We start from the raw sequence: 12,386 nt of genomic DNA on the forward strand, positions 1-12,386 counted from the left end.
TTACAGTATGTACTTCCTTGTCTATTCATCTCACCAGTTTAATTCAATTTTATACATGGTGTACTGATAATTTAATTGGTTTTATGAATGATCTTAGATAACACATAACAAAAATAAAATATACTCACAGGATTTGTTTTATACTTGATGTTAATATTCTGTATTTTGTTTGTGCAGATCTCTGACTGGAAGAAGTTGTATGACTCACCTTCTCCCCACACTGATAAGATACCAGAGCCTTGGGAACTCTCTCTTAACGACATTGAGAAACTTATCGTTCTGCGTATGATAAGGCCAGATAAGGTAAGTCTATTCTCATATTGCTCATGTAACCTAATCAAGGAATATGTTATTTTCTCACTTGGTCTTGTCAAGTCCTTTGAAATGATAAAGATTACTTACAATATGTCATAATAATGAAGGATTATCTTTATATGTAGAATTAATCTTAGGTACAAAATCTGTTATCACACTGTTACATCAACTCTTCTCCAACATCAAGGATGATATATTCTGATAATAGGAACTAATTGATTATATTGGGCAATGATGAACAAATGAAATGATCTTTATTTGAAATATTAAGATAGTGTCAATAGAGTTATGGATCACATCATGAAAATAATGTAATCAATATTTTGAAAGATGATCAGATATGTAAAATCTATATTCCATTAATGCCATTTGACAGTAATTAATCATATATGTTGCTCTTTGATAATTTTCATAACCAGGTGGTACCAGCCGTCCAAAACTTCATAATCAAGGCTATGGGTCAAGCTTACATTGAGCCTCCAACCTTTGACCTTGCTAAGAGCTATGTTGATTCATCTTACTTCACTCCTCTCATCTTTGTGCTTTCCCCTGGTGCTGATCCAATGAATGTTCTAATGAAGTTTGCAGTAGAAAAAGGTAAGAACTCAGGTAATCATTACCCTGGGCAACACAGTTAAAGCTTTGACTTCAGTCTTGTATCAAAACATTTTTTTCCATAATATGAATGAATTTTTTATCTTGACATAAGAAATAAATTGCAATATTACCTCAGTATTTAATTTTCATAAACAACATTACCATATCTTTGTAATATCTTTTCACAGTAGACACCCATTAAACACAGTAGATTTTTCTTCACAAACCAGAATTTAGTAGATGCACAAGACTAATGTATAAGGCCGAGTCATGTCAAAAAATGTCCTCACTGGTCAGAAATCAGTATTCTTATCAAAATTGAATGTAATAAGAAACAAAACAATCATGGATTTTCAAGATACCCCCAAATTAGTTTCTTTAACTTTATCATAGATATTGAACGAACTTATTCTCTGAACCATACTCAGTGAATGCGGAAGCAAGAATAGCATGTTGCAACTCCTCACACCCATATCTCTGGCAAAGGAACCTGCTATATTATACACGAGCAATACATGTAACTTTCAGACCACAGAAATCTCTTTGACTTAGGAAAAATTTGACTGATAAGAGGTATAAAAAACATAGTTTGCATAATTAAAAATTGCTTCAACTTGATTGAATATTTGATGTATGAATGTAGACCTATTCAAATTTTCCTGTATTTGCCGCCGCACAAATCATGATCAACAGTATAAGGACATGGAGATCGCTCTTGCCCACTGCAGTGAGAAAGCGTTCTTCAAATAATCGCATCCATTATTCACTGAAGATGGCACCGACGGAGTAGGACAAGAAAATTAAGAAATATTTATTTCATATATTCTCTTATATTACCCAGGGTAGTTTCTTAAATATATTAATTACTTTAAATTAGAGCCCTACATAATTGAAGTACAATCAAGGTTCATTATAGAACAGGAAAATTATAAAACCTTCAAATAATAGAGTAAGCCAATAGTATAGAAAAAACTGTCCAATGAACAGCAAAACCAGAGAATGGGACATGCCAGTCTTGCTTTCATAGTTTAGTTTAATTTTGATTTTAATCTTGATATAAGGTTTGAATTAGAATGTCAATATTGTGAGACATCTAAAGTAAAAAGAACTTTAATCATTGACCTCTCAGCATGAATCATGCAATTATCACTTCTTTCATCAGAATACTGGAATGGGAAAAGTTTATCAAAATCAGTCTAAATAAAATTGGACAGATTCTGGAATCCATGACTCGTGCCTACTAATGTATAGAATGATGATTAGTCTTTAATTGGTAGCCTTAATTAAACTTATTTGATATCTGTATGTTTTACTTACAAGCAATGTCACAATACTGATTTTTTTTGTACTAGGTATTAAGCTAGGTATCTCTGTGTGATGTGTGCATGTTTATATTTTTGGGGCATGAATTTTTTTCCTGGTGCATGCTTTAACTAAAATATTAACAGTTGATCTTATATCAGTTCAATTGGAATGTTGAAGGATGGCTTGATAGGATAAAGCTGAGAATTTAAGTAATTTATAAAGTGTAATTGGAGGATTCATTAATGTTTTGATGATAAGTTCCATTGTAAATGGACAAGGATAAGAGGAAATCTTTTTACCATTGAGTGTTATATTCAAACTTGAGAGATATGAAAAATATGCCAAGCAGCTTAATACATGCACATGTGTAACCATTTTGAGTGACTCGATTTTAAAATTGAATTCACTGAATCACAAAATATCAAAAGATTGGGGCTGTTTCGTAAATGACTATAAAGATAATTTGTGTATGATTTCTATGTGTGTATTTAGTGCATGCAGATATTCATGATATAAACTATGTGTGATGATAAATATGTATTATAAACAGGTTTCCTGAAGCCGCCAAAGCAAGACTCAATGTCAATCAAATCTAACATGAGTCGTACAACAAGCAGTCTTGAGCTGCTTGCTCAGAGGAAGACACCAGATGCTGCTACACTTCTTGAATCAATGAATGAAGGTGATGAAGTTAGTGAAGTGATGACAGAGGAAAGCGATACATCTACTTTACTTCTTCAAACATCGCAGCAGCTCAGTGGTAGTACAGAGAATCTAGAGCATGCGCTGACATATCAAAATCAGCTGCTCCATGTATCTCACTCTAACAATGCCAAAAAAGATCATTTGCACCCTTCTAACCTTCATGGTGATTCCCAGAATGAAACCTTTGAGCTTGTAGAAGATGATCTGGTTGATATCCTCCCTGCTAGACGTGTCCTGTCAGCTATTCCTGAAGTAGACAGTACTTATGACTCTGAGGCTGAACAAATTCTTGATTCTCCCTTACCAAGTACCCCAAATCCAGTGCACGCACCCCACCAAAGCACCGCACCCTCAAACATCACCCCATCATCCCGGCACTCTACTCCTTCCCCAAATACCCCCCTGCATGGTACCCCTTCCCCAAACCCACCTGACCTCAAACCTTTGAGTAAGGATGATGAACCAGGCCGCCTCTCTGCGGGTGGAGATGATCTAATGGAGGAAGAGATGGCAAATACAGAGGATGATCCTGTAGAAGCAGCTGGACTAGAGTACCTTGCGGACAGAGATCGTCATAGAAGAAAATCCAAGATCTTCCGATCATCTCTCGTCCGATCTCTCAGTAGTATGTCTCGCACAACCCTTCCACTCATTTACCTTCATTCTATTTACCTCATGTGTTTCTTCAGTCATTTTGCTCTTTTCTTCCATAGGCTCTATCCCTTTTGAATTTCTGGAACACTTTTGAGCCATATCACCCTGCAAAGCAATTGTATTGAGATAATTGTTCATAATTCCTTTTTCATTGAGTTTATTATGTTTCCTGAGCATATTATGCATTTGCATGTCACTTATTTCTCTCATATAATTATTTTATCTCCAATTACCTTAATATCTTGTTATAAAGCGAGAATTGATGAATTAAGAAAATGTTTTTTAATCAAATATTAAGAAACCAATTTGTTTTTTAAAGAAACAAACATTCTCATAGTTTCACCTGTCTTGGTAGTGATTTTTACTGGTGATTATGCAAACATACCCTATTCTTCCCATCTTCCAGTATAAAGTTGTAATTCTAAGCCCATATGCATTAACTAGCATTTATTTTCTTTCCCATTATCATCATAGTTATAAAGGTATTTTCTAAAAGCAACCATATACAGTCTTGAAATGATGTATAATGAGAAAATATATTTGTACAAAATACAAATATTCATTTGATTTTCAGCTCCCATGCTGTTTGCTGTAATAGTGAAATCTGTTTTAGTTTTTCAAAGCTTGATTATTTTCTTCAATTAAATATGAACCATAAAGTATAATGAACTATATTTTCATCATTTGGTTTTCTATTCTTTGATGATCATTTACTTGGATTAAAACAAAATGTTTTGTAAACCCTGAAGAATTGAAAACCTATTCAAGATATGAGGTGTGATTTTAAGATGGAACTCATGAATTGTTTCACATTTTGAAAGCCTATTTTTGGTAATCTTACCTATCTTTTCATCTAATGCAGATATTTCTAGTCTATTTTTCATCATTTGTGTATTTCACATAATGCATAATTCTTCATGGCAGGTTTTGTATCCTCTTGATGATCAGACATTCAAGTTGACATTTTATTTCACTTTGCTTCTTTCTGTGATTTATTCATGTTTCACAGCAACACTGCAAATTATTTTGCAGCTATATTTCTAGCAGAAAGCAGTTTATTATTTGTTTATTTGAGCCCATTCTTTTGGCAGGATTTCAAGTGCATGTCATTGCATGTAATGAGAACAAATAAACAGAGAACTAACCCTAGATATTGCATCTTTACTGATATTAATGCTCTTATAATCTAGTGTTGATCATCATGTTTTGTTTATCCATAGTGAACCATAATAACTCTTGTTTGTTTTCGGGGGAAACTAATTGCATGGTATTCAAGCCTGTTTGTACATATTTTTACTAAAAGTATACATTCTTGCTCTTTCTTATTTACAATTTGGTTTTCCAGAAGTTTGTTGGGGTAACTAACAATGTTTAAAAAGGAATGATAACTTGCATTTGATGTGTGTTTTACTACCAGAGTGCAGAAGCCTGTTATATTATATATAACTCCCTTTGATTCATAAACATTTCAACATATGATGAGTCTTTCCTTTCCTAATATTTTTTCATCTTTTTCATTATGGTATTGGATTTGATAATTGAAAGATATGTCTATGATTATATTAACCCGACCAAGTTGGAATGCATAATTCAACTAAAAGATGAACATAAAATCTATAAATCAAACCAAAATGATAGAAAGGAAGAAGAAATGCAAACCAAAATGATAGAAAGAAAGAAGAATGCACTAAAAAGGGATAAATATGTAAAGGGATTCAAGGAATGTTCAGTACAAATACTTTGAATGCTTTCTTTGTATAAGATGATATGATTCTTATTTTCTATTTAGATATGGGAGGTAATGGAATGCAGACTGTATCATTAGGACAAGGACAAGGTCCTATTGCTGCTAAGATGATTAATGAGGTAAGATTTACCTTAATTCATTCATTTGTTCGTTTGTTTCATCTAGAAATTTGTTCATGTATTTATCTATGTATGCATGCATTCATTTAGAATTGAATTGCTTTGAATTTATTCATTCATGTAAAGTGATTTATAATATACATATATATAAAAGAGTTCTTTCATTTCAAGGCTGAATTACACATGTTTATACATCAGATATAGGAATATAATCTTTATTATAATTCTGTATATACATGTAACTCTGTGGATGTCTAAGGTATTTTTTTAAATTTGATTGATCAATGGGTCTGGAGGAAATTTCACCATTGACCGGCTTGAGTCAGGCCTAATTAGTTTCTGTATTTTTATTTTGACCATTACAGGCTGTAGAGAATGGCACGTGGGTGGTGCTTCAGAACTGTCACTTGGCATTGTCTTGGTTACCAACCTTAGAAAAGATCTGTGAGGAATTGATCACTGACAGTGAGAAAACTCGTCCTTCATTCCGTCTATGGTTGACAAGTTACCCAACTCCATCATTCCCTGTCTCTATCCTTCAGAATGGAATTAAGATGACTAATGAACCTCCTAAGGGTCTAAGGGCTAATCTACTTAGATCATACCTCAATGATCCTATATCAGATCCAGAGTTCTTCAATGGTTGCTCAAAACCAGATGTAAATATCAATCCCTTTTTAATTCTTTAGAAAAATGTACATTAGATTGTGATGAATATATGGTTTTTACAGTTCCGCTAAGCACTTTGTTTCTATTATTCTATTTTGAGAATATCTTAGTGAGTTTTTGTCGCATTTGTCAGGATATTCATATTTTCTTCTATATCTACCTTAATGCTGTGGAAGAATGAGTTTGTTAATAAACAAATTAACTTATTTTTAAAAGAAATCTACAGAAGAGGTATAGGAAACAAAGAAAAGGAAATTAACTAAAAAGTGAATGTATATAAAATGTCAGTAAAATTGAGATATTGAACATCTTGTTTTGACAGTTATGGAAGAAGCTTTTGTTCAGTCTGTGTTTCTTCCATGCTCTGGTACAAGAGAGAAGACAATTTGGACCTCTTGGGTGGAATACACCTTATGAATTCAATGAATCAGATTTGCGCATTAGCGTTAGACAACAGCAGGTAAGCCAACTCCTCAGTAATCATGATTCCTTCTACACTTAACTCTTATATTAATCAATGAACATTTAAATAAAAGAAAAATATCATAAAATATAAAAAGAAATAAAGATCTTAAAACTGTTATAGAAGATTAAATACGGTTTTTCAAGTAATTTAAATAAAAAATGGAGGAACAGTGTTTTGAATTTATTAATAATTCATGAAAAGTGATAGATTTTAGATTCTTTGATAATTTGCGTTTTGGTTTATGTGAAAATTCATAAAAACTTATTTGATTTTTGTCTCGCCTGCGTAGCGGAGCGAGACATAGGTATCACTATTTCCGGCGTCGGCGTCGTCGTCGTCAACAATTGTGTTGTACACCCAATAACTTTCTATAGCTTCGAGGTGGGATCACCTAATTCATACCAGAGGTCCATCTCCTGAAGGCACAGGTCAAGTTCGTATATGAGTCAAAGTTGAATAAGGTCAAAGGTCAAAGGTCAATGAACTTTCCATGACTGGCACTGTGCTATGTTGTACACATAATAACTTTCTATATCTTCGAGGTGGGATCACCAAATTCATACCAGAGGTCCATCTCCTGAAGGCACAGGTCAAGTTCGAATATGAGTCGAAATGTGAATAAGGTCAAAGGTCAAAGAACTTTCCATGACTGGCACTGTGCTGTGTTGTACACACAATAACTTTCTATAGCTTCGAGTTGGGATCGCCAAATTCATACCAGAGGTCCATCTCCTGAAGGCACAGGTCAAGTTCGAATATTAGTTGAATGTGAATAAGGTCAAAGGTCAATGAACTTTCCATGACTGGCACTGTGCTGTGTTGTACACACAATAACTTTCTATAGCTTCGAGGTGAGATCGCCATATTCATAACAGAGGTCCATCTCTTGAAGGTGCAGGTCAAGTTCAAATGTGAGCCAAATTTGAATAAGGTCAAAGGTCAATGAACTTTCCATGCCTGGCACTGTGCTGTGCTGTACACACAATAACTTTTTATATCTTTGAGGTAGGATTGCCAAATTCATACAAGAGGTCCATCTTTCAAAGGTGCAGGTCAAGTTCGAATGTGAGTTGAATTTGATTAAGGTCAAAGGTCAATGAACTTTCCATGACTGGCACTGTGCTGTGTTGTACACATAATAACTTTTTATATCTTTGAGGTAGGATTGCCAAATTCATACAAGAGGTCCATCTCTTGAAGGTGCAGGTCAAGTTCAAATGTGAGTTGAATTTGATTAAGGTCAAAGGTCAATGAACTTTCCATGACTGGCACTGTGCTATTTTGTACACACAATAACTTTCTATAGCTTCGAGGTGGGATCGCCAAACTCGTAACAGAGGTCCATCTCTTGAAGGTGCAGGTCAGGTTCGAATGTGAGTTGAATTTGATTAAGGTCAAAGGTCAATGAACTTTCACACTACTTTGTTCCTCTAGTGACATGAACTTTATAATTTTATACTTTTTAACACTAACATTTTACTTCAGAACTCAGTACTCTCTATACCTGAACCAGATTTTGTATTTTACTTGTTTATTCTTTAAAAACTGTTATTTATTTAATGAGCTATAGTTCTTGGCACCATTTATAATATTCACACAAATTTGCCAATGGTACAATAGAAAAGCTGTCAAAGTTTCTTAAATGTTACCCTTCAGATTTGACATGCAGTCTCTTCATGACTGCAATATGCAGGCGAGACAACGCTTGGCGTTTGCCTTGTTTTATTATTTGAAGATTTCGGTAGCATAAGAAATATTGAAATGAAATTATTTAAAGGGAATTATGTCACAATGCCTTTTTTTCAATTAAAAAGGGAAATTCATTATTATAAAATGAATGGTAAATGCCTGTTGATGTGTAAGAATAATAAATTACCAATGAATCAAATCATCAATAAATATCAAATCATAAAAGAATAGAACCTTAAACCTTATTTTCAATTCAATTCAAGTCAATTTCATGTGTTTATGTCCACATATAATCTTTGTGCTCACTAATTACAATCAGATAGATCATAGTCAACCGTACAAAATGATTTAATATCTTTATACAGATGTTTTTAAATGACTACGATGTAATCCCATTAGAAGCCTTGACATATTTGACTGGGGAGTGTAACTACGGTGGTAGAGTTACCGACTATCATGATCGACGTCTGTTGATCAGTCTTCTAGCAATCTTCTACAATGATCAGATCATTATAGAAGAAGGATACAGCTTCTCAGAGAGTGGCAACTATTGCTGTCCTCCTTCAGGGCCTCATGAATCATACACAGATTATATGAAGAGTCTTCCCCTTATACCACATCCAGAGGTACAGATACATCTCCAACATTAATATAAAGCGATTGGTGGTGATGATGATGGTAATGGTGATGATTGCGATGATGATAATGATAATGATGATTTTCTTGGTGGCAGTTATGATGATTATGGTGATTGTGATGGTGGTGGTGATGGTGGTGTTGATGGTGATGATGATAGTGATTGTGATTTTGATGGTTACAGTGATGTTGATGGTGATGGTGAAATGATGGTGGTGATAATAATGATGATGCTGATAGTGATAGTTATGATATTATCTGAAATTAGGATGGTAGTAATACTGTAGTAGAAGTACTATTAGAATTAGTAAGTAGCAGTAGAAGTAGTAGTTACGAGCAAGAAATTTCTAGAAATATCAGTTTGAGTGAAAATATATCAAATAAGTTTATAAACAATTTTTTTCAAAACATTTTTGTTTTGTTGATTTTTTTTATTTGTTGAATAGTTGAAGTCATAAATGTCTGATAATCCATCAGAAAAGACTGACCATTCTATTTGTCTGTGGAAAGTAATTGTTATAGAATCATGCATAAGCTAAAATTATTTTTACATGAAATGTACATGTATGTAGATGATGTATTTAATTGATTGGCCCATATGGTCTTTTATTTGCATCCAAGAAAAAAATCATAATTTAACATAATGAAACAATATTTAGAAATATAAAGAGGCAAGGGATAAAAAAGCAAAATACAATTTTAGAGATAACAATTACAACAAATGAAAAGCACAACATACATGTAAATTTGTTAAGTCTATTCTTATGTTATCACATCAAATGATATTTCCAGGTGTTTGGGCTTCATGAGAATGCAGATATTACCAAGGATCAGAAAGAAACTCAACAACTCTTTGATGGAATTCTATTGACACTGCCACGGCAGGTATGTTATTATCCATAATATTCCAATCCAGTGTTGCAAACTATAACATTCTTGTCAAAAGAGATATCAATCAGTTATAAAAAAAAAATGCCCCAAAATTGATAATTCATTGATCTAAAGTCATGACATTCTATCATATTTTACATGAAATAGATTTGATATTTTAAAATGATGGTAAATACAAGAGCATTGTTGAATTAAATATATTGCATTTAGATCAAAAAGTCTTATGAATTTGCTGTTACCATACATGTATATAATATTTATAAATGCAAAGGACTCAGTTGCTACCTTTATTATGAGATGAAATGTTTTGGGAGTTTTAGGGTTTTTGTTTTGTTTTTGAGCTTTAAAAGGATGGTAAAGTACCTATAATCTAAGAAAGACTTTATGCATATATATTTAATTTTATGATGGAATCTCCTTATAGCTGTGTAAAGATTTAATTGATACACTTAAGTTTGATTGAACATCATAATTTTGAATAAATATTTAATTGTTTTGCATTTTCCATGTTTTTCTTCATTTTGCTTTAAATGCTTTAAAATATTTCTGCAGTCTGGAGAGGTATATATTCATGATTTCTGCAACTTTCTTTTCCTCCTATTTAACAAAACAAGAAATTGTTGCATAACATTGCTCTGCAATTAATACAGGCAAACTGCCTGTTAAAATCATATTCTCCCATTTTTCAATGTGGTAGCATACATTTTGAAATCAGCAGATGTGTCATATCTTTCATAATTCATTATTTCCGATGAATGAAGATACTTTATTGAATTTAATTTTTCTTCTAAAAACTTAAAGGAACAACATTTTCTTGTCTTTAGCAGCCGAATGTTAGATAATATGTTGTGTATAGAATATTTATTCATCTACTCTGTTTATTCTTTTCAAGACAAAGAGAAAAACTATCTTGCTGATTTGAAATGATATTACCACATATTTGTGACCTAGTTTGCTGTGTGATGATTTTTTCTAGCATGTGCATGATAAAAATCTAAATTATACTTTTTCTACTATATAATGAGTTGCAGTTAAACATACATGTAAATTGATTAACTTGATTATCAGAAGTGTGCCTTCAGGATTTGTACTTGATAGTTCTTTTATAATACACAACTATTTATGTAATGGAGTAAGGTAATGATAGATTACATATTGCTCAGTTTGAAGAATAAATGTTCGTAGTTTACACGTTTATTCACTTGTATAGTAAGACACTAACTAATCTTAGGAAGGACATTTCTTTTCAGATGTCTGTGGTACAAAATAAAAAAAGAAAGTCAAAGAAGAAAGTGAGTTTGTTAATACAATATTCCCATCACCATCCCTGTGCTTCTTGACTATACATATACACAACAAAAAAAGTAAGTCCCCCCTAAATCAAATTGCTGTAACTTTTGAACGGAGTTATTTTGAGATATGATATTTCGTAGGAGGTTTTCTACACTCATTAAGCAACTCCTGGGGAAAAATGAGATTGATCGGTTGAGTCATGCATGAGTAATTAAAGATTGAATTAAAAATGACCATTTTTGAAAGTCACAAGAGTCGTTTTTCAGATTGTGCAAATACAAAGTTGGGCAAAAGTTGTTTTTAGGTGAATTTTATGGTATTAATGCTGTTTTACTATCCATCATTTAGCCACTCCACACACAATTCTTGATATCGTATGTTCATGGTTGAGTGAGCACAATATCGCAGGGGCCGCGGAAGCGGGGTGGGGGCCCACTTTTTTCCAAAAGCATGTACAAAAATGTAAAAATGACCATACGATTGTGATTTTTTGCATGGTCAGCCCCCCCCCCCACACTTTTGGCTCAGCCCCTCCCCCACACTTTGAAAACCGTTCCGCGGCCCCTGTATTGTGACGTATCATCATAGGGGTTTTTGGTAGTATCCTCTACAACTTGTTAGGTCATATTAGAATTTGAAAATGTTGGTGGCTCCCCCGATTATAGGCCCCTCCCCCATTTTTAAATTCTGGATCCACCACTGATTTGTCCATAAATTAAACTGATCATGAGAAATTGTTAGGAAAATAATACATTTATGCAGTATAAAGAGTATTCATTCCTAAGTTTTCGAATGTGCTCGCTCAACCATGAAAATGTTAAAAGTTCGGAAAGTGTGTGGTGATAGAAATGATGGATGATAAAAACAACAGCAATTAAATTCACATTTGAAACCGAATTTGCCCCCAATATTCACCTTATTACCCTTTAAAATGAGTCTGTGACATTGAAAATACCCATTTTCCCAATTTGATGCGTGCTCACTCATCCGTAAATAAACAAATCGATTTCATTTTTGCACAGAATTCTGCCCATAGGTTGATAAACATTACTGCCAAATGACATTGCTAAAGACAGCCTTGAAAAAAAGTTCCACCATATTGAATAAGGGGTTACTTATTCTTAAACATATGCACCCATAATGTACACAAGTCTATGAGAGAGGAAGTCAAAATTTTAACAAATATGAAATAAGGGGTTTGTTTCATGGACGGTTTTTGTTACTTCTGCCAACAGTTATTTCATGAAACTTCGCACATGGCTTCAGAGTAACACTATCCAAAAGGCGCGCACACCAAAAT

The 12,386-nt window shown here is 33.2% G+C and overlaps 1 protein-coding gene across 20 annotated transcripts in view; it reads left to right on the plus strand.

The window, feature by feature from the left end:
* The window catches only part of LOC129256800 (dynein axonemal heavy chain 3-like), a 101,979-nt gene that overhangs the window by 77,990 nt on the left and 11,603 nt on the right, over positions 1-12,386 (plus strand). For 6 of the 20 annotated variants that reach the window (XM_054894969.2, XM_054894973.2, XM_054894972.2 and 3 more), the window contains 9 exons: positions 178-303; positions 735-912; positions 2,768-3,547; positions 5,366-5,442; positions 5,808-6,101; positions 6,434-6,571; positions 8,632-8,892; positions 9,695-9,787; positions 11,044-11,085. In XM_054894969.2, the coding sequence (XP_054750944.2) occupies positions 178-303; positions 735-912; positions 2,768-3,547; positions 5,366-5,442; positions 5,808-6,101; positions 6,434-6,571; positions 8,632-8,892; positions 9,695-9,787; positions 11,044-11,085 (1,989 nt within the window). Of the gene's footprint in view, positions 1-177; positions 304-734; positions 913-2,767; positions 3,548-5,365; positions 5,443-5,807; positions 6,102-6,433; positions 6,572-8,631; positions 8,893-9,694; positions 9,788-10,345; positions 10,355-11,043; positions 11,086-12,386 lie in introns of all 20 variants that reach the window. The other 14 variants (XM_054894978.2, XM_054894980.2, XM_054894981.2 and 11 more) reach the window with 8 other exon arrangements.

This window comes from Lytechinus pictus, chromosome 3 (assembly GCF_037042905.1).
Source record: "Lytechinus pictus isolate F3 Inbred chromosome 3, Lp3.0, whole genome shotgun sequence".
Taxonomy (NCBI): domain Eukaryota; kingdom Metazoa; phylum Echinodermata; class Echinoidea; order Temnopleuroida; family Toxopneustidae; genus Lytechinus; species Lytechinus pictus.